The sequence below is a fragment of the Schistocerca cancellata genome, chromosome 3, assembly GCF_023864275.1.
Source record: "Schistocerca cancellata isolate TAMUIC-IGC-003103 chromosome 3, iqSchCanc2.1, whole genome shotgun sequence".
In the NCBI taxonomy this organism is placed as follows: Eukaryota; Metazoa; Arthropoda; class Insecta; order Orthoptera; family Acrididae; genus Schistocerca; species Schistocerca cancellata.
In genome coordinates this window covers 352,502,378-352,529,664 of record NC_064628.1, presented here as the reverse complement: position 1 = coordinate 352,529,664, position 27,287 = coordinate 352,502,378, and the positions used below count along the sequence as shown (strand labels likewise).

General features: G+C 40.5%; 1 protein-coding gene across 1 annotated transcript in view; it reads right to left on the bottom strand.

Moving 5' to 3' along the window:
- The window catches only part of LOC126175038 (ATP-dependent DNA helicase 2 subunit 1), a 165,911-nt gene that overhangs the window by 58,628 nt on the left and 79,996 nt on the right, over positions 1 to 27,287 (bottom strand). The window contains exon 6 of the mRNA XM_049921540.1: positions 5,525 to 5,603. Within this exon, the coding sequence (XP_049777497.1) occupies positions 5,525 to 5,603 (79 nt within the window). The remainder of the gene's footprint in view (positions 1 to 5,524; positions 5,604 to 27,287) is intronic.

The window sequence follows — 27,287 nt, the reverse complement described above, 5'->3', positions numbered from 1 at the left end:
TTCCATACATGGCTACACTCCATACAAATAGTTTCAGAAAAGACTTCCTGACATTTAAGTCTATACTCGATGTTAACAAATTTCCCTTCTTCAGAAACGCTTTCCTTGCCATTGCCAGTCTACATTTTATATTCTCTCTACTTTGACCACCATCAGTTATATTGCTCCCCAAATAGCAAAACTCATTTACTACTTTAAGCGTCTCATTTCCTAATCTAATTCTCTCAGCATCACCCGATTTAATTCGACTACATTCCATTATCCTCGTTTTGCTTTTACTGATGTTCATCTTATATCCTTCTTTCAAGACACTGCTCATTCCATTCAACTGCTCTTCCAAGTCCTTTGCTGTCTCTGACAGAATTACAATGTCATCGGTGAACCTCAAAGTTTTTATTTCTTCTCCATGGATTTTAATCCCTACTCCAAATTTTTCTTTTGTTTCCTTTACTGCTTGCTCAATATACAGACTGAATAACATCAGGGATAGGCTAAAGCCCTGTATCACTAGCTTCCCAACCACTGCTTCCCTTTCATGCCCCTCGACTCCAACTGCCAACTGATTTCTGTACAAATTGTAAATAGCCTTTCGCTCCCTGTATTTTGCCCCTGCCACCTTCAGAATTTGAAAGAGTTTTCCAGTCAACATTGTCAAAAGCTTTCTCTAAGTCTCTACAAATGCTAGAAACGTAGATTTGCCTTTCCTTAATCTATTTTCTAAGATAAGTCGTAGGGTCAGTATTGCCTCACGTGTTCCAACATTTCTACGGAATCCAAACTCATCTTCCCCGAGGTCGGCTTCTACCAGTTTTCCCATTCGTCTCTAATGAATTCGTGTTAGTATTTTGCAGCCGTGGTGTATTAAACTGATAGTTCGGTAATTTTCACATATGTCAACACCTGCTTTCTTTGGGATTGGAATTATTGTATTCTTTCTCAAATCTGTGGGTATTTTGCCTGTCTCATACACCTTGCTCACCAGATGGAAGAGTTCTGTCAGGATTGGCTCTCCCAAGGCTATCAGTAGTTCTAATGGAATGTTGTCTACTCCCGGGGCCTTGTTTTGACTTAGGTTTTTCAGTGCTCTGTCAAACTCTTCACGCAGTATCATATCTCCCATTTCATCTTCATCTACATCATCTTCCATTTCCATAATATTGTCCTCAAGAACATCGCCCTTGTATAGACCCTCTATATACTCCTTCCACCTTTCTGCTTTCCCTTCTTTGCTTAGAACTGGGTTTCCATCTGAGCTCTCGATATTCATGCAAGTGGTTCTCTTTTCTCCAAAGGTCTCTCTAATTTTCCTGTAGTCAGTATCTATCTTACCCCTAGTGATATAAGCCTCTACATCCTTACATTTGTCCTCTAGCCATCCCTGCTTAGCCATTTTGCACTTCCTGTCGATCTCATTTTTGAGACGTTTGTATTCCTTTTTGCCTGCTTCATTTAGTACATTTTTGTATTTTCTCCTTTCAGCAATTAAATTCAGTATCTCTTCTGTTACCCAAGGATTTATATTAGCCCTCGTCTTTCCACCTACTTGATCCTCTGCTGCCTTCAATATTTCATCTCTCAAAGCTACCCATTCTTATTCTACTGTATTTCTTTCTCCCACTCTTGTCAATCGTTCCCTAATGCTCCCGCTGAAACTCTCTACAACCTCTGGTTCTGTCAGTTTATCCAGGTCCCATATCCTTAAATTCCCACCTTTTTGCAATTTCTTCAGTTTTAATCTACAGTTCACAACCAATAGATTGTGGTCAGAGTCCACATCTGCCCCTGGAAATTACAATTTAAAACCTGGTTCCTAAATCTCTGTCTTACCATTATATACTCTATCTGAAACCTTCGAGTATCTCCAGGCCTCTCCTATGTATACAACCTTCTTTTACGATTCTTGAACCAAGTGTTAGCTATGATTAAGTTATGATCTGTGCAAAATTCTACCAGGTGGCTTCCTCTTTCATTTCTTACCTCCATTCCATATTCATCTACTAAGTTTCCTTCTCTTCCTTTTCCTAATATTGAATACCAGTCGCCCATCACTATTAAATTTTCGCCTCCCTTCACTATCTGAATCATTTCTTTTATCTCATCACACATTTCATCAATCTCTTCATCACCTGTGGAGCTAGTCGGCATATAAACTTGTACTACTGTGGTAGGCGTGGGCTTTGTATGTATCCTGGCCACAATAATGCGTTCAATATGCTGTTTGTAGTAGCTTACCCGCATTCCTATTTTTTTTATTCATTATTAAACCTACTCCTGCATTACCCCTATTTGATTTTGTATTTATAACCCTGTATTCACCTGACCAGAAGTCTTGTTCCACCTGCCACCGAACGTCACTAATTCCCACTATATCTAACTTTAACCTATCCATTTCCATTTTTAAATTTTCTAACCTATCTGCCCAATTAAGGAATCTGACATTCCACGCTCTGACCCGTAGAACGCCAGTTTTCTTTCTCCTGATAACGTCCTCCTGAGTAGTCTCCACCTGGAGATCCGAATGGGGGACTATTTTACCTCCGGGATATTTTACCCAAGAGGACGGCATCATCATTTAACCATACAGTAAAGCTGCATGTCCTCGGGAAAAATTACAGCTTTAGTTTCCCCTTGCTTTCAGCCATTCGCAGTACCAGCACAGCAAGGACGTTTTGGTTAGTATTACAAGGGCAGATCAGTCAATCATTCAGACTGTTGCCCCTGCAACTACTGAAAAGGCTGCTGCCCCTCTTCAGGAACCACATGTTTGCCTGGCCTCTCAACAGATACCCCTCCATTGTGGTTGCACCTATGGTACGGCTATCTGTATAGCTGAGCCACGCAAGCCTCCCCTCCAATGGCAAGGCCCATGGTTCATGGAGGGGGGGGGGGGCATTAATGTACAGACCTAAATTACAATATGCATGTAGTAATAGTAGGTGCATATACTCGTTCACATGTGGAGAAACTGTAAACAACTTTGTGTATGTGTGGTTTGGGGATAGCTGTCAGTAGTTGTCTCTTCCTATTGTTTGTGGTTATATTTTAGTTTTTGCTGTCTATTATTAGCGTTACTCTTACACCTACTATTACTCTCCCCATGTTACATTTTAGGTTGTGTATACCGATGACCATGACACGCTTAACTGTGCAGGGAATGAAATTTCTGCTTTACACTACATACAAGGATGGAGTATCTACATCTATTTTAATTACTCAGACTGTTTTTGGGAAAACCCTATGTCCAGTGCAGTTGTAGACTTTTATATTTTGATTTCCACCTCATTCTGGTGTGCTGTTATGTTTGTAGATGCATTTGAGAATGGCCAATTCTTAGAATTTGGTAGTAATGCCTAATAAATTACTATTTAAAATAAGAGCTTGATGGAAACAATGTTGTTCTTTAAATTTACCACATCTGTTGTGTCTACCCAACATCCATGTAACAAAGGGAGGCACAGGCTTAATGTTCTGTTAACATCAATAATCTCAAGCAGTTTATCAGATGAAGCAGTTTACTAGATAACACATGTCCAACAGAAACATTTTAAATCGGGCACTGAATTAACCTCAATTTTTCCCGTCTAGGAAGCAACCCATCAACAGAGCTACAAATATAAGCATTATTGCTAAATAGAACGGAATTTGTACGTACTTTTTACTTCTATAAAGCAGACTAATGGAACTTCAGTGTCTCCGAGTGGTAATACAACCCCCAGTAAATAGCAGTAGTCTATATAAACAATCTCACAGATTCTATGTGTACCATTAAATTGTAACCATAAAATTAGTGTTTTGAATAACTCATAATAATGCAGAGGGATCAAAGTAACTGTGTATGAAGAGTTAGTGTGTAACTTAAATTTGGAGTCAGCTGACAATTGAGCATCACTCTGCTGAGTAAAGTTCCACAGATGACACTTCTGACGTTCTTGGAAAGTTTTGTTGGAATGTTATATGCATCGCAGGAGCTATAGAACATGTTAATTTTCCTGTATCACAGTATTCAACTAGGCTAAAATCTTATGCTAGTGGATAACAGCAGCTCCTAGAGACTGTTTCTTGTCTGACAACATCAAAGCTCATCTTTTAGTTGTCTTGCTGAATGGCATAATTAATTTGAAGTTCATGTACTAGAATTCACTATTAATACTTACAAAACACTGTGTGAAATGAATGATTTTAGCCAAAATCTCTTGAGTTTTAGGACCAATGCCAGAGCACTTACAATAATTTTAGGCATACTGAAAACTGAAAGTATCTCTCTGCATATCTGGCACATTGATAGCAATTTTAAAATTCGGCTCCACAATATTCTGTCCAAGTAGCAACTCTGTTACTACATGATCCACTGACATTCTAACAAGACTGAAATTCTGGATATTTGAGGAGGAGGAAGAGGAGAATGTTCCTTTGCATATTCATTTAACTGTAGATAATGGACATATGAGAGTGCTAGTCCCAGAAAATTGGGAATTTGTGGTAAGTTCCTATGGGACCAAACTGCTGAGGTCATCGGTCCCTAGGCTTATGTGCTACTTAATGCTAAAGACACCACACACACCCATGCCCAAGGGAGGACTCGAACCTCTGATGGGGGAGCCGCGCAAACCATGGCAAGGCGCCCCAGACAACGCAGATAGCCGCGTGGCCTGAGAAAATTCTTCTTGTAACAAATTACACAGAAAGTAAAAGATTTACCACATTCTTCCCTTTAACATAAAAATTTGATTATTCACAAAACTTATTTTGCTGTGTAGTATTTGGTGTGACTAGCCTATCTGCATACGGGAGAAAAATATCATGAGGGAGTGAGAGTGGAAATAGAATGGGCAATGTAAATATTATCCAATTAAGGGATGTGGAAAATCAGCACTAGGCTTGACTTTTCTTGTGGACAACATAACAACTCAGCCTACATACACATGTGATACTTCTACAATGACATAAATGCTATTTTTCTTTCATTCAGTCTCTTAAGAGAACTCATGTCTGCCATAATTAGAATGAAAAAAGTTAGCAACTCTACTCTAAAGCTACACTGTTGTTATTACTTGAACAAACAGACAATTTCATAGTTCCTTTCTCTCTTTGTGCCATTGGTCTATTTTGGTTCTGGGTGTGACGGGTATTTGCTGATAAATGTGAAAATCCAGCACACACTTATCTGTTGAGTGATTCATAAGACAGTCTAGGCATCGTCTTTTGGGCATCTTATTTCTGCTACCTATGTACCTGTCATCCACACATAAACTTATCTTCCAAAATTGAATACACAGTGTATAGTGCAGTATATGGTGCTGAGCTTTCTACCAACCTCCCACCAGAGAACTTCACATTACATGCACTTGGCTGTTGTAAATCTAAATCTTATCCAATAGCTGGTCTTTCGTCCCCCATTAGATTTTCTAATTCTCAAGGCACATCACCTGTTCTACCATCAACATGACTTGCAGTCCACAACTGTAAAATTCAAACATAATTGTTACACAAAAAACACTAATTTGAACAGAATTAGATCACTTACTGCATTGATGCGACCTCCACGATGTACAGTTTCATTTGTCTCTCTATGAACATGAGTTTTCTTAGGTTTTGGTACCTTTCTGAAATGAAATAGATATATGCTGAAAGTAGCGAATTAATGGTTACTGTAAACATTTTTGCATTTTCAATCAAAAAGGATCATCTTAAGAAAAAAACTATGTATAAAATTACAAGGAGACAGGACAGTTGGCCTGTAGTTATCTCCAAGATATGAAATTTTTAGTACTGTATACAGACACACATAAAAGTAGAACAGACTTTCAAAACTTTCTTTCCTCTGTGAGAAAAGAGGACAGAATGGGGGAGGTTTATGTATGTCTGTGGTGAGTGTCGACCACAGCAAAGTATAATCACTGGTTTTGTATTCTCCTCTACACTGACTTCTTTGACATTTGGATATTTTCATACCATGCTTTGTAAAGTTTCGTGTCATATTGTGTTCTCATGCTGAATAAATCTATTCAATCATCATGTGGTTGACTATTACTAATGTAGTTTACGTAACTACCATATGTAATATCCACATTGGTGAGCCTGGACTGTGTTCATCATTCATTTCGTCCCTGCGAAAAATTTTTAATCAATAGTGTTGTTTGTTCATGAATAGGTGCAGTGTTACAGCAATACTTGGGCAATACAACAGAGCCTTTGAAATTTTTTTCCAAGAAACTGACAGCCTCTTAGCACAAATGCTTCACATTTGACTGCAAATTACTGACAGTCTACGAAGTGGTATGCTGGTTTTGTGATAACATTGGGGGCTGTGAGTTCACCATCAACACAGATAACAGTCCCCTAGCAGATCCAATATGAAACCCAAGCAAAGATGTATCTGCACGATGCCTAAACTACATGAACTTCATCTGTCAATAGTCCCCCGATTTGTGGTGTATACGAGGTGCAGACAATATTGCTGCCGACTAGCTCTCTTGTGTAAAATCTATAACCTCCCCCACCAATATGGATGAGCTTTCCAACACACACACGAATGATTCAGAGTTGTTGCAAATGCTTCAGGAATTGAATTGTACTTCAATGTTCAAGCAATGCCTCCTCCCAGGCTCCACAACACATATCTTCGGTGGCACTTCCACAGGTACACTCTTTGACATAAAACTCGGCCGGCGGCCGGCCGCTTCAGAGGCTAAGTCCGCGCCGATCGCGACATGGGACAAAAAAACTGGCCAACTCGCTAATTCTCTAAGTCCGGTTATCTGCACAATCTGGCAACACTGTAGACTGCGGCATTTCCTGGAGGAAAACTTGTCCCAAGATAGAGAGACTCTAGGTTGATTACGCCTGTGGTCTAGCGGTAGCATGCGTTGTTTCTGTTCATAATGTCAGTGGATCGAGAGCAGCTGGCATAAAATATTTTTATAGCCTCTTCTGTCTGAATGCTGAAGACGTGAATGTAATGGTAGCGCAGATTCGATCTATTTCGCTTTGTGACACACCGATATCAAAATTTTATCTAGTAACGATTTTGCGGCAGATTTCCTGCAGACTGTCCTCCTCTGGACGCCGTATGCGGCAAAGCTCCGGGATCCATTTGCTGGCTACTGGCAGCGGCTGTGTCGACAGCAGCGGCGCTGCACTCCCCCGTTCTTTATCGAAAGCGCCTGCTACCGCTCATCGCTTTTGATGATTTAAAACGCTTTATTATTAAATGTTGCTCCACAGAAAATTTCTACAATTTCCATTCACGCTCAAAAGCAACGGAGACAGACGCCCAGATTAGTAGGCGGGTAATCGGCAAGAGCTGAGTATGACCCGAAATTAATTTTATAGACTGGGACGAAATTAAACCACCTCACTACATTCGATGAATTTATAAATGCTTCATACCTCGTTTCTTTTCCTTTCAAACTTAATTATTTATGCAACTTTTGGTCAATGTTTGAATGTTTTCGTCAAGCCAGAGTGAGCGTCTGTGGTGTAAAGTGTATTACAGTTCTTGTTTCATCCCTTATGGTAAGTCTATGCGATAAACTGTGTGAATACCTTGCAATGCATGCTCTGTAGCAGTGCAGGCACACTGCACATTTGGAGTTCCATGTATGGGTTCATGAAGTATTTATTGTTGATCGGAAGTGATAGTTAAGGTCATCAGATTTAAACCAGAAAACTTTGTCGTTTTGAAGGTTTCAGAGAACGGAAAGGAATTGCTAACGCCGGTGTTAGAAAACGTCTACAGTTAAATGCTATTGCAAACATTTAGAAGATGGGAACTATATTAATGAACATGTGCACTTCATAAACAACCTTCTGACATGTTAGACCTATATGACGAACAAAGCTCAAATTTATATCGTTGACAGTCGGTTTGAATCTTTTCAGGACGTATTTTACAGTGAAGCACCTTGGAATTTGCTAAGCAGAAATCCATGATATTAACTTAATTTACTAAGTCGAAATCGGACGAAGATTGATGTTTAAAGGCATTCTTCAGATTTCGCATAAGAAATTTTTACTAGCAGTTTGCAATTCCATTAATTAAAATGGAAAATAAAAGGTTGTAGTCAGCGGCTTCTACCGTGATTCGAACTTATAGTACAAGCACTGCAACGCACAAGGGAACCTCTGAGCTAACGACACACTGGCGGCCAGAGGTGGACTATGGTCACTGCGATGTTGCCTGAGCCTCAAAACGCAACCTTAAACACACAAACAGAGGAGGTGGAGATTACTGTTTTAACGTCCCGTCGACAACGATGTCATTAGAGACGGAGCACAAGCTCGGATTAGGGAAGGATGGGGAAGGAAATCGGCCGTGCCCTTCCTAAGGAACCATCCCGGCATTTGCCTGAAGCGATTTAGGGAAATCATTGAAAACCTAAATCAGGATGGCCGGGTGCGGGATTGCACCGTCGTCCTCCCGAATGCACACACAAACAGGTGTTACTTATGTGAAGAACGCCGTTCTTGGAGTCCAGAAATTAAATATACTTTCTAATTGTGTCATCTTGCAGTGGATTATATCGTACGAGTCTTCGATGTGGAAAACGAATGTCAAGTGAATTTAGCGAGGTAACGTCGACCTACACCCGGAAGTAAATGCACTATCAGAGTGTTCACAAATACTTGCTACGACGCTGCCATTTCTCGGCTCTCTGACGAGGCAGCTCTTCAGCGAAATGCTTGCCGTGATTCTCCGATACGGTTCTTCAGAGTGGAGACGCGCGCGCACATTTGGTTTTTATGCGGCGTTCTCCCCTGATGGTTTCTGACGTCGCCTTGTGGGCTATGTATACATATGAGACATTCAATTATCATTAATCCAGAATGATACAAGTTTCAGCTTCCGGCGTGGAAGAAGGCTGTTGACGCCGACATTATATCATTTCAACGTAGGGAAAGCAAAACGGATCATTCAATGTTTCTCATTCAACATAAAGCATGTGAGATAAATTTCCGTAACGTTCATAATCATCTAAAAATTCAAACAAAGTAAAAATACACCGGAAGCTTATTCGAATTGAATATAATGTAAGATACCAAACGTTTTGCACCTCGATGTCGAATTTGCCCACTTGCAATCGTTTGCAGCATGCACATAGAATGTCATGATTACCACGAGAATGAAGAAATATGTTGGTAAGGATGGAAGCAAGAAGAGACACAGTCAACAAATATTCTATTCCTCATGGCATTCATTTCATTTGACACGTAAGAAGAGGTAAAGCGGGAATTTACTTTCGTTAACACGAAAGATATGCCGCACATATTGATAACGAGGAAGTCTGCGTCTTCATACGTTTCCTCCTTGAACTCTGTATGCTCTATTATATACTAAGTAGCCCGATCATTGTTTCAGTAATGTTACCCTCTTGTTTGACCCCGTAACGATGAACAGATTCCAAATGCATGTCTCTGCGTGAAAGTAGCTGTTCGAACCCTTCCTGGGTTGTTTTTTGTGTTTTATTGCTTGGAATTCCTGAAGCAGACCACTGTGCCTTCCCCCCTCGTGGGTTAGGTCTCAAAACTAAACCGCTTTGTATCCAATGGCATAATTTATTCATACAGCATCAGCATAAGACTCTTGCGAGTGAGAGAATGACAATAACAATCGTAACAAGAACAAACAAATAATGAATGATGTTTATTCCAACGCAGAACGAGAATGGCGTTAAATATAAAAATCTATATCTATATCTATTGATCTTTGAGTTGGCACAATGCAAATATATTCTTAGCATTTAGTTACTGAATTTAGTTCTGGATGTTTGCAGAGAAAAGGAAAAGTCGGTACTTCTCGCTAGTGTAATATAATGTGAACCAGCAACTACCCTTTCCTTAGAACACGACTCAAGCAGGTCCTCAAGTAGGCACTGCTGCATTCTGTTCCCTGACATTGCTCTGATGACGGTTAATGCAGATAGTTCCGATTATGAAATACAAAACGTATTGCAGGTTAGTTCCTAGGATAGTAACATTAAATTTGCGTTGTAGACGGCACATGAACGTGACGACTATCCATATTACTCATAAATATAAAAAGACAATATTTTGGGAATTTAGCAGGATTACTCAAAATGAATTCTGAAATTGGGTGACTGACCGCACAGGTGCTAAACGTCGTCAAGAGTATACGATGTCCTAATCGCATTAGGAATATGAAGATCGTCTTCGACAGCTCGCAACTTTCACATTGCTATCTCCACCCTACTCCAGACAGCTCTCGGTGGAGTTGCACTACGTTGCCGATGTTATGGAAGGCCTTCAAACCGACAACAGACCACATATTGAAAAATACAAGCGAATTCTCTTGCAGCGTAAGCTTATTATAACTAATCTAAAAATTATTGGAGAGGAACATTGTCCTATTCAAAAAAAGTAAAATGTTACACACTGTTGACGTCAAACGGACATTATCTATGTCTTGTCTTGTGTCCTACTCATCTATAATATCAAGTGTACTATGAAAATGATTATATATAATGGATTATAAGGTAATGCATTGATACCAGATGGTGGGGGCTGGCCGATGTGGCCGTGCAGTTCTAGGCGCTTCAGTCTGGAACCGCGTGACCGCTACGGTCACAGGTTCGAATCCTGCCTCGGGCATGGATGTGTGTGATGTCCTTAGGTTAGTTAGGTTTAAGTAGTTCTAAGTTCTAGGGGACTGATGACCTTAGAAGTTAAGTCCCATAGTGCTCAGAGCCATTTGAACCATTTGAACTATTTAACACAAAATGACATTAAAAATTTAAGTTATTCACGAGCAGCTAGTTGATAATATGTATGAACATTAAATGACACGACGAACCGTCCTGTTCTGCATATGGATTCAAACCCAGCTCATGCAGACTAAGCAAAGATTTCGTGACTGACGGAAACTAACAGTCATTCCTGATTAGGCATACAGAGAGTGATATACCTCGATTTTAGACAGTATCAGTTAGCAAATATCAACTTTAAATTGCATAACGCAAACATTTTTAACAGACGCGAATTCCTACCCAGCATCTATTGTCCCTGTTAACGAACTACGAGAGATGTTAAATATTGCTTCTTCACAAGTAACTTACTTGAAATGCCGTGAGGTAAAGCTGTGTGTTGGACACGGATTCGAACCCGGAACCTAATCGGATTGCTATCGAAGCACAGTCAAATGTGACATATCGGAATTTCGCGGCAGTAGCTAGATGTTTTAACTGAAATGACGAGACGAAACATTAATTTTTTCCTTCCCAGGACTCCAACCCGGCACCTATCGCTGTTATATTCTAGAGAAAACTAACGTTAAATATGGGTTTGTTGCACCAGCAGTGACATGTGAGCATGTTTGAACTGAAATAATATGACGAAGAGTTCAGCGCTCACTGGGAATAGAGCCCCACACATATCATTGTTGACTACACACAAAGAGACGTCAGCTACCGAATTTTTCTCCACCAGCTGCTCAGAATAGCATCTTGAACTTACAGTCATCTCGCAAATGGTTCTGTGTCTCACTGGGAGTTAAAAACGTCAGATATCGTTAGTGTTGACAGCGAATGAAAATACATTAAAAATCAAAATTATTATCCACCAGCAGATAGGTGTTCTCATGCTAGAGCTTGATAATACATAAATAAATCTTTAGTGCCGGGCCAGGATTCGATCCCATTCACGCACAATATGTGAAGGTGTTGAGGAATCTGCAGTTTTGAACAAACAACAAATTGTAGCCGAGCTGTATTGCCACGAAGGGATCAAATTCCGCGTTAAGGGCGGTCTGAGTTGCATTCCCAGTTCAGAACCAATTTTATCGACATACAGAAGCTCAAATAAAAGATGGAATAAGTGTCCTGTGACCATACATAGCGTTTGTGTCGTCACTTGAAATAAATAACTAGTATAAGAAAGGTTACTGGTGATAGAGTTTCTACATGTCGCCACTCCAGACTTTATTGTGGTTCAACCTACCGTCTACTTGGTAAAGAAGGAATATCATCTTTAATGTGAATTTTCAGACCACGCAGCCATTATATCTCCTTCACTTGGTGTAGCCAGGAGAGAATGGAATCTGTCTCTCCCTATCTAAAATCATTGACAGAAGTGGGAATCGAACCCAGACCATAGGTATAACAACCTACCATCCGTCCAACAGACCACGAAATCCTCTTCTCTGTGAGTCATTTTTCTATCGTAACGCAGTTGCGCCACACTGGATGAGAATTCTGACACACAGGCTCCCTGTAGTAATTTGCAGCATGTTCAGTAAATTCATTTACTTGGTTGACCGAATCACCATGAACTAGCTGCCTCGGCTACCCAGTGCATACATTCGACTATTTTGTAATCACAGAAATAAAATCACGTTACTGCCACCTACACACAACTGCCAACATTGTAGGATGCAGAAGTTTAAATAGGAAGTGTTCCTTTCCACTTGAGCTATTCTATTGCGCCATCTGTTACTAGAAAACGTCGTTCAGTCCAAAAGAAAAGCTGTAACTGTTTGTCTCTCAGAAGTCAAGACCTGGCCATATGCATAATCTCACAGTGCTGTGGAATCCAAAAGTTCTGGAGGAATAGTTGCCGAGCTATGGAGCTGTTGTAGCTATGTGTCAGCTTGTAGCATAGATAAGATGTCGCGAGTTCGAATACATTCAGTGCTACATTTTTTAAAACGCAATTCTGCTCTCTGCTGAAGTTATCAGTCTAATGGAACTTTGAACATAATTCCCTTCACTTCTCAACCCAAAGTAGTCGCATGTGGAAAAAGGACTAACTACTGTGACATTTTGTTCTATTCAGGTTTAATAGACAGCAGGCAGCAGATGCATCTCGAAGATGTGCAGCGAGAGCGCATTGTGCCATAATATGTCAGAAAAGTATTTTCTACATTAGCCGTCGTGTGGTAGTGATATTTTATTCTTCTTCAAACTTTGATTGACAGCTTTAACTCAGAACAAATTTTCTACATGCATGTAATCAATAAACTGCATGTGCATTGTCAGACTGTCATAGGTAACATCAGAGAATTTGCATATATCGTTGATGATTAATTTCTCTCTCATGTTTACTATTGTTTTAACAACACTAAAGGAAACCTTACGAAAATTGTGCACTGTATTATAAGAAATGAAATAAAACTAACCATGATAACCTTACAACGAAAGTATCTGTACACAAGCATGCCTCTATTGACACGAATTAGTAAAATACTACTCACTTAGATTTTGATTGGGTCTGTGTTTAATTGGTATGCTGTGTCATACTCAAGAGGTATGCAAATGTGGCATATCATAAATATAGTTACGTATTCCTAGAAACCCAAAATTCGCTTGTCAGCAGCGGAAAGAGGCGTTACCTGTTGTGCAGCATTGTAAGTTTTTCAACATTGCACTATGAGCTGAAAGCATGTTCTTGCGATTTCCTTATTGATGTTTGATCTGACTGCTTGTAGCTCTTTCACAGAAGGTATAAAAACGTTTCAGTCAGTGAGACTGGAAGTGCGAACCGTAACAGACGCTGTTTCACAGGTCAGCACGTTACCACAGAGCTGGCGAGGAGGCATGGGTCTCAGCTTCCTATTACGATGGCAATAGTAACTAGAACTCGTAAACCGCTATTTAAAGGTCGAGATTAGTTGCGATTTCCACCTGCAACGACTTTCCTGGGCTGAAAACCGTAAATTTTCAATCTTTTGTTACCCTTCAAGCTATAATAACTCAGATTATTCAATGGAAATGACAGGTAAAATCAAGTGAACTTCGAGGCTTAATTCCGTGCACACCAGGAAGTAACTCGTCGATCACAGAGTTGCCAAACATACGTTGCCTTGTTGCCAAATCTCAGTTACAGTACCAGCAGGAAGAAGACGAACCGATGCGATCCTACAGCGGTCTGGGAAGTGACCATAGCTGGTGTCTCCAAGTCGCGGCTGCTACGGCCTGGAATACGTAATGCGTCTGATTCGCTTTCTGTAACTAGGTTTAGGGACTGGAGCGTAGTTACTAATAATACTCAGAACTGACTGCAAACTGAGCATCATAAATCAGTAACTCTCATTGTTGTTTTTATATTTCTTTCGTAAGTGCACTCAAAACTAAGAAAGTCATTCACAGGCGTTTTCGTGCCTCGCCGATAGTCGAGCACAACATACAAATAAAAATAAAAAAGAATGTGTGTGTGTGTGTGTGTGTGTGTGTGTGTGTGTGTGTGGGAGAGAGAGAGAGAGAGAGAGAGAGAGAGAGAGAAATAAAAAGCAATGAGAGAGACTGTAAAAAATTGTTGTAAAGAAATTGAATCATGGTATTTAAAGAAATCTTTCATTAAAATGTCACGTTCCACATCATTACGAAATGTCGTATTCATGATCTATGGAACAAGAGTTAATCTAATGTAATCTAATCTAATCTAATCACATCTCGCATTTTTTCCACCATGACTAATTTTGTAAGTTAAGCACATCATCCGTTACAGCACACTCCTGGGGCTGGGTAATGTGGCCACAATGGTCTGGTGGAACGAGCTATCACAGGTGCAATGCGTGGGTTCAGGCATTTACTTTTAAGAGGCACAAACAGATTTATTTTACCTCTGGTAACCTCAAGAGAAAGACGTTACAATCCAGAATCCGCATTAAACATCACGTTCCTTCATTACCAACTGGGCAGAGCCGGTTTACGTTGGGAACTGACACAGCGGAAGTCATGGTAAAAAGAAATACAGTCGCCAGTAAGCTTACTTACATTAGAAAATTTTATTTTATTTGATGAACCGATAGCCATTTAAAGGGACAGGGCTCTTATTTTACTTGTACTTGATTGAACTAGAGACGTTTAAAAATTTGGTGCTGGACTGTGATTCGAATTCGTATCTCCTCTTTCGAGGATCTGAATCTCTCGGAACAGTATAGTTCAGTCATTTCGTTCCTTTTCCCAAGACTGCAATCTTCTCTAGGTCTCCTCCAAAGGTAAGTATGTGGCTCTGAAACCTGATCCAGTACAAAAATATTCATAATTTCATTTCTAGCTTTATCAAGTGCACACCAACCCGCTAGTGAAAATTAACGCGCAATTTCAATGTCTGTTCATGTGTTGCCAACAATCTCAACAGGTGTCGTTATTTCTGGTCAAACACGCACACATCTTACTGTTCATGAGTAAGCAACTGATACTTAAGCTATATTCGTGGATGCACGGTAGGTGTGCAGTTCGATTGTCGCTTAGGCACAAAAGTTTGTATCCTTATTTTAGATTCAGACACCTAGCGGCTCGTAAGAAAAACCGATACGTAACATTTGATTTTTCTTAGTTAACAATCGGATTACGTGTTGGGTTCGTATCACCGTCACAGAACTTCACATCATGCACTTCATCTTTAAATGCATGCACACTTTGTTACTTCAGAATGGAGGTATATCAGACATCTTTCGTGGTTAGATAACAGGGATGAAAGGGTCTTGATAGGAGTCACGGTTTATTACAAAAATTGTCGAGATACTGGCAGAAGTAAAGCTGTGAGGACCGGGCGTGAGTCGTGCTTCGGTAGCTCAGTTGGTAGAGCACTTGCCCGCGAAAGGCAAAGGTCCCGAGTTCGAGTCTCGGTCGGACACACAGTTTTAATCTGCCAGGAAGTTTCAAAAATTGTCGTCTTTTATTTTCAAGTTTAGATTTGGTTACTGGTATTGGCAAAAATTTCAGTAATTCATGACTCTTCATGGCTAATCATCAATATGATGTGATTAGATTAGATTAGATTACATTAGATTAACTCTTGTTCCATAGATCATGAATACGACATTTCGTAATGATGTGGAACGTGTCATTTTAATGAAAGATTTCTTTAAATACCATGATTCAATTTCTTTACAACAATTTTTTACAGTCTCTCTCATTGCTTTTTATTTCTCTCTCTCTCTCTCTCTCCCACACACACACACACACACACACACACACACACACACACACACATTCTTTTTTATTTTTATTTGTATGTTGTGCTCGACTATCGGCGAGGCACGAAAACGCCTGTGAATGACTTTCTTAGTTTTGAGTGCACTTACGAAAGAAATATAAAAACAACAATGAGAGTTACTGATTTATGATGCTCAGTTTGCAGTCAGTTCTGAGTATTATTAGTAACTACGCTCCAGTCCCTAAACCTAGTTACAGAAAGCGAATCAGACGCATTACGTATTCCAGGCCGTAGCAGCCGCGACTTGGAGACACCAGATATGGTCACTTCCCAGACCGCTGTAGGATCACATCGGTTCGTCTTCTTCCTGCTGGTACTGTAACTGAGATTTGGCAACAAGGCAACGTATGTTTGGCAACTCTGTGATCGACGAGTTACTTCCTGGTGTGCACGGAATTAAGCCTCAAAGTTCACTTGATTTTACCTGTCATTTCCATTGAATAATCTGAGTTATTATAGCTTGAAGGGTAACAAAAGGTTGAAAATTTACAGTTTTCAGCCCAGGAAAGTCGTTGCAGGTGGAAATCGCAACTAATCTCGAACTTTAAATAGCGGTTTACGAGTTCTAGTTACTATTGCCGTCGTAATAGGAAGCTGAGACCCATACCTCCTCGCCAGCTCTGTGGTAACGTGCTGACCTGTGAAACAGCGTCTGTTACGGTTCGCACTTCCAGTCTCACTGACTGAAACGTTTTTATACCTTCTGTGAAAGAGCTACAAGCAGTCAGATCAAACATCAATAAGGAAATCGCAAGAACATGCTTTCAGCTCATAGTGCAATGTTGAAAAACTTACAATGCTGCACAACAGGTAACGCCTCTTTCCGCTGCTGACAAGCGAATTTTGGGTTTCTAGGAATACGTAACTATATTTATGATATGCCACATTTGCATACCTCTTGAGTATGACACAGCATACCAATTAAACACAGACCCAATCAAAATCTAAGTGAGTAGTATTTTACTAATTCGTGTCAATAGAGGCATGCTTGTGTACAGATACTTTCGTTGTAAGGTTATCATGGTTAGTTTTATTTCATTTCTTATAATACAGTGCACAATTTTCGTAAGGTTTCCTTTAGTGTTGTTAAAACAATAGTAAACATGAGAGAAATTAATCATCAACGATATATGCGAATTCTCTGATGTTACCTATGACAGTCTGACAATGCACATGCAGTTTATTGATTACATGCATGTAGAAAATTTGTTCTGAGTTAAAGCTGTCAATCAAAGTTTGAAGAAGAATAAAATATCACTACCACACGACGGCTAATGTAGAAAATACTTTTCTGACATATTATGGCACAATGCGCTCTCGCTGCACATCTTCGAGATGCATCTGCTGCCTGCTGTCTATTAAACCTGAATAGAACAAAATGTCACAGTAGTTAGTCCTTTTTCCACATGCGACTACTTTGGGTTGAGAAGTGAAGGGAATTATGTTCAAAGTTCCATTAGACTGATAACTTCAGCAGAGAGCAGAATTGCGTTTTAAAAAATGTAGCACTGAATGTATTCGAACTCGCGTCATCTTATCTATGCTACAAGCTGACACATAGCTACAACAGCTCCATAGCTCGGCAACTATTCCTCCAGAACTTTTGGATTCCACAGCACTGTGAGATTATGCATATGGCCAGGTCTTGACTTCTGAGAGACAAACAGTTACAGCTTTTCTTTTGGACTGAACGACGTTTTCTAGTAACAGATGGCGCAATAGAATAGCTCAAGTGGAAAGGAACACTTCCTATTTAAACTTCTGCATCCTACAATGTTGGCAGTTGTGTGTAGGTGGCAGTAACGTGATTTTATTTCTGTGATTACAAAATAGTCGAATGTATGCACTGGGTAGCCGAGGCAGCTAGTTCATGGTGATTCGGTCAACCAAGTAAATGAATTTACTGAACATGCTGCAAATTACTACAGGGAGCCTGTGTGTCAGAATTCTCATCCAGTGTGGCGCAACTGCGTTACGATAGAAAAATGACTCGCAGAGAAGAGGATTTCGTGGTCTGTTGGACGGATGGTAGGTTGTTATACCTATGGTCTGGGTTCGATTCCCACTTCTGTCAATGATTTTAGATAGGGAGAGACAGATTCCATTCTCTCCTGGCTACACCAAGTGAAGGAGATATAATGGCTGCGTGGTCTGAAAATTCACATTAAAGATGATATTCCTTCTTTACCAAGTAGACGGTAGGTTGAACCACAATAAAGTCTGGAGTGGCGACATGTAGAAACTCTATCACCAGTAACCTTTCTTATACTAGTTATTTATTTCAAGTGACGACACAAACGCTATGTATGGTCACAGGACACTTATTCCATCTTTTATTTGAGCTTCTGTATGTCGATAAAATTGGTTCTGAACTGGGAATGCAACTCAGACCGCCCTTAACGCGGAATTTGATCCCTTCGTGGCAATACAGCTCGGCTACAATTTGTTGTTTGTTCAAAACTGCAGATTCCTCAACACCTTCACATATTGTGCGTGAATGGGATCGAATCCTGGCCCGGCACTAAAGATTTATTTATGTATTATCAAGCTCTAGCATGAGAACACCTATCTGCTGGTGGATAATAATTTTGATTTTTAATGTATTTTCATTCGCTGTCAACACTAACGATATCTGACGTTTTTAACTCCCAGTGAGACACAGAACCATTTGCGAGATGACTGTAAGTTCAAGATGCTATTCTGAGCAGCTGGTGGAGAAAAATTCGGTAGCTGACGTCTCTTTGTGTGTAGTCAACAATGATATGTGTGGGGCTCTATTCCCAGTGAGCGCTGAACTCTTCGTCATATTATTTCAGTTCAAACATGCTCACATGTCACTGCTGGTGCAACAAACCCATATTTAACGTTAGTTTTCTCTAGAATATAACAGCGATAGGTGCCGGGTTGGAGTCCTGGGAAGGAAAAAATTAATGTTTCGTCTCGTCATTTCAGTTAAAACATCTAGCTACTGCCGCGAAATTCCGATATGTCACATTTGACTGTGCTTCGATAGCAATCCGATTAGGTTCCGGGTTCGAATCCGTGTCCAACACACAGCTTTACCTCACGGCATTTCAAGTAAGTTACTTGTGAAGAAGCAATATTTAACATCTCTCGTAGTTCGTTAACAGGGACAATAGATGCTGGGTAGGAATTCGCGTCTGTTAAAAATGTTTGCGTTATGCAATTTAAAGTTGATATTTGCTAACTGATACTGTCTAAAATCGAGGTATATCACTCTCTGTATGCCTAATCAGGAATGACTGTTAGTTTCCGTCAGTCACGAAATCTTTGCTTAGTCTGCATGAGCTGGGTTTGAATCCATATGCAGAACAGGACGGTTCGTCGTGTCATTTAATGTTCATACATATTATCAACTAGCTGCTCGTGAATAACTTAAATTTTTAATGTCATTTTGTGTTAAATAGTTCAAATGGTTCAAATGGCTCTGAGCACTATGGGACTTAACTTCTAAGGTCATCAGTCCCCTAGAACTTAGAACTACTTAAACCTAACTAACCTAAGGACATCACACACATCCATGCCCGAGGCAGGATTCGAACCTGTGACCGTAGCGGTCACGCGGTTCCAGACTGAAGCGCCTAGAACTGCACGGCCACATCGGCCAGCCCCCACCATCTGGTATCAATGCATTACCTTATAATCCATTATATATAATCATTTTCATAGTACACTTGATATTATAGATGAGTAGGACACAAGACAAGACATAGATAATGTCCGTTTGACGTCAACAGTGTGTAACATTTTACTTTTTTTGAATAGGACAATGTTCCTCTCCAATAATTTTTAGATTAGTTATAATAAGCTTACGCTGCAAGAGAATTCGCTTGTATTTTTCAATATGTGGTCTGTTGTCGGTTTGAAGGCCTTCCATAACATCGGCAACGTAGTGCAACTCCACCGAGAGCTGTCTGGAGTAGGGTGGAGATAGCAATGTGAAAGTTGCGAGCTGTCGAAGACGATCTTCATATTCCTAATGCGATTAGGACATCGTATACTCTTGACGACGTTTAGCACCTGTGCGGTCAGTCACCCAATTTCAGAATTCATTTTGAGTAATCCTGCTAAATTCCCAAAATATTGTCTTTTTATATTTATGAGTAATATGGATAGTCGTCACGTTCATGTGCCGTCTACAACGCAAATTTAATGTTACTATCCTAGGAACTAACCTGCAATACGTTTTGTATTTCATAATCGGAACTATCTGCATTAACCGTCATCAGAGCAATGTCAGGGAACAGAATGCAGCAGTGCCTACTTGAGGACCTGCTTGAGTCGTGTTCTAAGGAAAGGGTAGTTGCTGGTTCACATTATATTACACTAGCGAGAAGTACCGACTTTTCCTTTTCTCTGCAAACATCCAGAACTAAATTCAGTAACTAAATGCTAAGAATATATTTGCATTGTACCAACTCAAAGATCAATAGATATGGATATAGATATAGATTTTTATATTTAACGCCATTCTCGTTCTGCGTTGGAATAAACATCATTCATTATTTGTTTGTTCTTGTTACGATTGTTATTGTCATTCTCTCACTCGCAAGAGTCTTATGCTGATGCTGTATGAATAAATTATGCCATTGGATACAAAGCGGTTTAGTTTTGAGACCTAACCCACGAGGGGGGAAGGCACAGTGGTCTGCTTCAGGAATTCCAAGCAATAAAACACAAAAAACAACCCAGGAAGGGTTCGAACAGCTACTTTCACGCAGAGACATGCATTTGGAATCTGTTCATCGTTACGGGGTCAAACAAGAGGGTAACATTACTGAAACAATGATCGGGCTACTTAGTATATAATAGAGCATACAGAGTTCAAGGAGGAAACGTATGAAGACGCAGACTTCCTCGTTATCAATATGTGCGGCATATCTTTCGTGTTAACGAAAGTAAATTTCTGCTTTACCTCTTCTTACGTGTCAAATGAAATGAATGCCATGAGGAATAGAATATTTGTTGACTGCGTCTCTTCTTGCTTCCATCCTTACCAACATATTTCTTCATTCTCGTTCATCGTTACGGGGTCAAACAAGAGGGTAACATTACTGAAACAATGATCGGGCTACTTAGTATATAATAGAGCATACAGAGTTCAAGGAGGAAACGTATGAAGACGCAGACTTCCTCGTTATCAATATGTGCGGCATATCTTTCGTGTTAACGAAAGTAAATTTCCGCTTTACCTCTTCTTACGTGTCAAATGAAATGAATGCCATGAGGAATAGAATATTTGTTGACTGCGTCTCTTCTTGCTTCCATCCTTACCAACATATTTCTTCATTCTCGTGGTAATCATGACATTCTATGTGCATGCTGCAAATGATTGCAAGTGGGCAAATTCGACATCGAGGTGCAAAGCGTTTGGTATCTTACATTATATTCAATTCGAATAAGCTTCCGGTGTATTTTTACTTTGTTTGAATTTTTAGATGATTATGAACGTTACGGAAATTTATCTCACATGCTTTATGTTGAATGAGAAACATTGAATGATCCGTTTTGCTTTCCCTACGTTGAAATGATATAATGTCGGCGTCAACAGCCTTCTTCCACGCCGGAAGCTGAAACTTGTATCATTCTGGATTAATGATAATTGAATGTCTCATATGTATACATAGCCCACAAGGCGACGTCAGAAACCATCAGGGGAGAACGCCGCATAAAAACCAAACGTGCGCGCGCGTCTCCACTCTGAAGAACCGTATCGGAGAATCACGGCAAGCATTTCGCTGAAGAGCTGCCTCGTCAGAGAGCCGAGAAATGGCAGCGTCGTAGCAAGTATTTGTCAACACTCTGATAGTGCATTTACTTCCGGGTGTAGGTCGGTGTTACCTCGCTAAATTCTCTTGACATTCGTTTTCCACATCGAAGACTCGTACGATATAATCCACTGCAAGATGACACAATTAGAAAGTATATTTAATTTCTAGACTCCAAGAACGGCGTTCTTCACATAAGTAACACCTGTTTGTGTGTGCATTCGGGAGGACGACGGTGCAATCCCGCGCCCGGCCATCCTGATTTAGGTTTTCAATGATTTCCCTAAATCGCTTCAGGCAAATGCCGGGATGGTTCCTTAGGAAGGGCACGGCCGATTTCTTCCCCATCCTTCCCTAATCCGAGCTTGTGCTCCGTCTCTAATGACATCGTTGTCGACGGGACGTTAAAACAGTAATCCCCACCTCCTCTGTTTGTGTGTTTAAGGTTGCGTTTTGAGGCTCAGGCAACATCGCAGTGACCATAGTCCACCTCTGGCCGCCAGTGTGTCGTTAGCTCAGAGATTCCCTTGTGCGTTGCAGTGCTTGTACTGTAAGTTCGAATCACGGTAGAAGCCGCTGACTACAACCTTTTATTTTCCATTTTAATTAATGGAGTTGCAAACTGCTAGTAAAAATTTCTTATGCAAAATCTGAAGAATGCCTTTAAACATCAATCTTCGTCCGATTTCGACTTAGTAAATTAAGTTAATATCATGGATTTCTGCTTAGCAAATTCCAAGGTGCTTCACTGTAAAATACGTCCTGAAAAGATTCAAACCGACTGTCAACGATATAAATTTGAGCTTTGTTCGTCATATAGGTCTAACATGTCAGAAGGTTGTTTATGAAGTGCACATGTTCATTAATATAGTTCCCATCTTCTAAATGTTTGCAATAGCATTTAACTGTAGACGTTTTCTAACACCGGCGTTAGCAATTCCTTTCCGTTCTCTGAAACCTTCAAAACGACAAAGTTTTCTGGTTTAAATCTGATGACCTTAACTATCACTTCCGATCAACAATAAATACTTCATGAACCCATACATGGAACTCCAAATGTGCAGTGTGCCTGCACTGCTACAGAGCATGCATTGCAAGGTATTCACACAGTTTATCGCATAGACTTACCATAAGGGATGAAACAAGAACTGTAATACACTTTACACCACAGACGCTCAATCTGGCTTGACGAAAACATCCAAACATTGACCAAAAGTTGCACAAATAATTAAGTTTGAAAGGAAAAGAAACGAGGTATGAAGCATTTATAAATTCATCGAATGTAGTGAGGTGGTTTAATTTCGTCCCAGTCTATAAAATTAATTTCGGGCCATACTCAGCTCTTGCCGATTACCCGCCTACTAATCAGGGCGTCTGTCTCCGTTGCTTTTGAGCGTGAATGGAAATTGTAGAAATTTTCTGTGGAGCAACATTTAATAATAAAGTGTTTTAAATCATCAAAAGCGATGAGCGATAGCAGGCGCTTTCGATAAAGAACGGGGGAGTGCAGCGCCGCTGCTGTCGCCACGGCCGCTGCCAGTAGCCAGCAAATGGATCCCGGAGCTTTGCCGCATACGGCGTCCGGAGGAGGACAGTCTGCAGGAAATCTGCCGCAAAATCGTTACTAGATAAAATTTTGATATTGGTGTGTCACAAAGCGAAATAGATTGAATCTGCGCTACCATTACATTCACGTCTTCAGCATTCAGATAGAAGAGGCTATTAAAATATTTTATGCCAGCTGCTCTCGATCCACTGACATTATGAACAGAAACAACGCACGCTACCGCTAGACCACAGGCGTAATCAGCCTAGAGTCTCTCTATCTTGGGACAAGTTTTCCTCCAGGAAGTGCATCAGTCTACAGCGTTGCCAGATTGTGCAGATAACCGGACTTAGAGAATTAGCGAGTTGGCCAGTTTTTTTGTCCCATGTCGCGATCGGCGCGGACTTAGCCTCTGAAGCGGCCGGCCGCCGGTCGAGTTTTATGTCAAAGAGTGTACATTCCACCCGGCCGTCCCCAACTCCCTCTGTCGTGCACTTTTCAACTCCCTTAATGGCCTCACCCAATCAGGGATTAAGGCTACAACTACCATCACAATGAAACACTTCGTCTGGTCAGGGATTCAAATAACTGCAGGGAGTGGACACATGCATGAGAACCATGTAAAAGGAGCAAAGTTGGCAGACATGCCCAGCCATCCCTCAAATCCCTCAAAACATTTGGCATACCGAAGGACAGGTTACGACACCTCCACATTGACATCATCGGCGCTCTACACCTACCGAACTGCTTTCGTTATGTACTGTCTACTACTGATTATACAACACAGTGGGTTGAAGCCGTTCCCCTCTCTGATATCAGCTGATGCCGTCCCACTCTTCGAGTCAGGATTGTTCTTCTGCCTGCTCTGTGGGATGGAGAAATTCCACATGACAGCATATCATCCCAAGAGTAAAGGCATACTGGATAGATGTCATTGCACTCTGAAGGCGGCACTTATGTGCCAAGGTGGCTCTTGGCCCTCCACATTTCCATGGGTTCTACTTGGGATGCACACAGCAAATAAAGATGACCTCTAAGCCTCATTAACAGAGTCTTATACAGCGAAGTCCTTGTCCTACTCACTCAGTTTGTTGAGCCAGCGCCAATTCTAACCACAGATAAACTTCCAGAACTGTTAAACGAGCGCATGAATGCATTTCTAAAATACATACACCCTCTCCTCCCTCCAAGAGATCATACCATTCCTCGTGTATTCCTATATAAAGACCTCAAACAGTGACACTACATTATGCTATGTGATGAGTCAGTTACAGCCACACTCCAATGCCCCTACTCTGGCCTGCACAGGGTCCTCAGTAGAGAGCAGGAAATTCTATTTAATGGGAAGAAGCAGTGTCTGTAAATCGGCTCAAACCAGCCTGGTGTTTAGCCGATGATCCCCTCCCCTCTGCAGTATGGATGGCAGTTCTGATTCTACAGTTGTTGGTCCCTGGGGCGAGGTCACCGTTTCTCTTCCAAGTGATTCCTCTAGGGATCTTTCACTCCCTGAATGCAGTATCTACATCTACATTTACATCGATACTCCACAAACCACACTTAAATGCATGGCAGAGGGTTCATAAAACCACCTTCACAATAATTCTCTACTATTCCAGTCTCGAACAGCGCATGGAAAAAACAAACACCTATATCTCACCTGTATATCTTGATTCTGGTGCTGAAGAGCTTTGTTAGGTACATTTCAGGTTGCTGTGTTCATTGTAAAACTGCATGATGTAAGGTATTCCGGATAGATTGAAACTACCCTTATGCATCTTTGTTCCATTGAGTTAGCATCACTCATGGGAAAGCCTCTTTGTACTAAAAGGGTCCGGCTTGGCGCTCGCTGTTCAGTTTGAAGTGCCGTGGCAAAACAAGTGCTGTATCATTTTGAGAGATACAGATGCAAGTGAGTAAGCTGGGACTTACCCCACTTCCCTACTACTAGTGCCACGTTATCATAACATGCCTGTGCATAGCACACAAAGTATTGCATCGTAATCTAAGAGTCAAATTAAGAAAAAAAAATTGAAACAGCTTTTCCAAACTTTGTCAGTGTATCCTTCAGTATATTAATGTTAAAACTGTTAAATCTCACAATGATCAGATGAATAAGTTTTGTTAAATACATTATTTTGGGAAAAATTAAGTGGTGCTCAATAATGAAGCTAGAAAATAGAAAATTGTTCAGAATGTTTAAATGTATGTCACAAGCAGAAGTTACAAGTCTCAACTAGATTGGTGCAGTATTTTGGTCAAAATCAGTGATTTACAGAGTAATGAAGGTGCTGTATGGTCAGCAGCAACTATCCATTTCAATACTGTTACTTTCAATCCTGGATTTTCCATTGTTAAACTTAACTTCAGTTATACAAAAATTATGAAGATTGTAAATTGTTACACAACAGAGATATTAATTAATACGAATCCGAGACGGGGGCCATTTAGATGCTGCAAATTGTGCCTATGGTTGCTGATAGCAGATGTTCCTTTTGGCAGTCCACTGAGCCCATATACAAATACAGCCAGGAAGGCAGCGATGAGACACTTTGCACCAAGCTATAAATAAGTCCACATCAGTCAAACACCGGCATACATTCTGCCTCGGATGACGTCAAAGCTAGGCACCTACCAAACGCATTTTCGATAAAAGTATGTAGTGAACTCACAAGGACTGTACTGTAATATAAAGTTTAAAAAGTATCATTGTAATCAAGTAAATATGCTGCCACCCAATAAAACTGCAACATCATGATGACGGCATGCAACAAATGCCAAATTGGCATGTGACAGCATTTGACAGCCATAGGACCGTGGTCTATCGTAACTGTGGTTTTACTGTTTATGATACTGCTGCTTGTGTTGGTTGGGATCCAACGACCGTCATGCGAATATGGAATCAATGGGGTTAGGAGGGCCATCCTTAACATGATGCAGGATCTCAGCAGGCCAATGTTACTGTGCCCAAGAGAAAAGCCATTGTTTGCTCACCAGTACAGGATCACATAGTCAAGCAACACAGAGTCAGGAAATAAACTTCTTTAGACAAGTATACTTACAGACTGTGGGATGACATCTGAAGCAACACACAATGTCAGCATAGTGACTATTGTGTGTGGCTTTCCTTGACAGCAGCACAGTGTGCACCAACAGTGGTGCAACCAACAACAACACCTGACGGAGGAATGGCACCACATAGTCTTTCAAGATGAGTCCTGGTTCCTTATACATCATCACGCTTGAGTAATTCATGTGTGGAGTCTCCAAAGAGAAGAAATGTTGACACATTGCATTCACCATCATCATAATCTTATTTTTGATTCACAAAGCAGGTAATTTAAGATAGCAGGCCTGATATGTTAAGACTGATGGCTTCGCCCTATCTTCGAGGTCTCCGTGATGTCATCCTTCAAGAAGATAAGCAAGGCCGCATGTCGCTCTTGCTTTCTTGAACTACCTCGAAGCAGAGGGTATATGACTGTTTCCTTCTCCTGATTTTTCACCTACTTAAAACATTTGGTCATGAGTTGCTGACAGACTAGCATGTCACCATTCCCCAGACACTGTGTAGATGAATTTTGACACAGATGTACCTGTAGCTACCATCCAAGTTCAGATGAGTTAGAGTCATTGTTCATGCTGGAAGTGGCAGGTCTGTGTACTTAATTTTGTACCTTATATACAACAAAATCACCAACGTATATATTCTCACCAACGTATGTATTCTCCTTATTGTACTATGTAAGCACAATAAGTAAAATTCAGTTATTTGCTATCGTTCTTGAAGCTGCACTGTTAATGGTCAGAAGTGTATTAAGTTACGTAAAGCAGATAAGCAGCAGCTAATTAGGGTAATGAGGACACAGAAGCTTTTCAAAGAAAAGCAGCTTTCTTTCAAACTGACTTGATTAATTTTAGATGGCATAAGCATGAATAGCGCTATAGTGATTATTTGTTGTTCACTCAGTAGACAGATTAATATTCTATGATATCTTTTC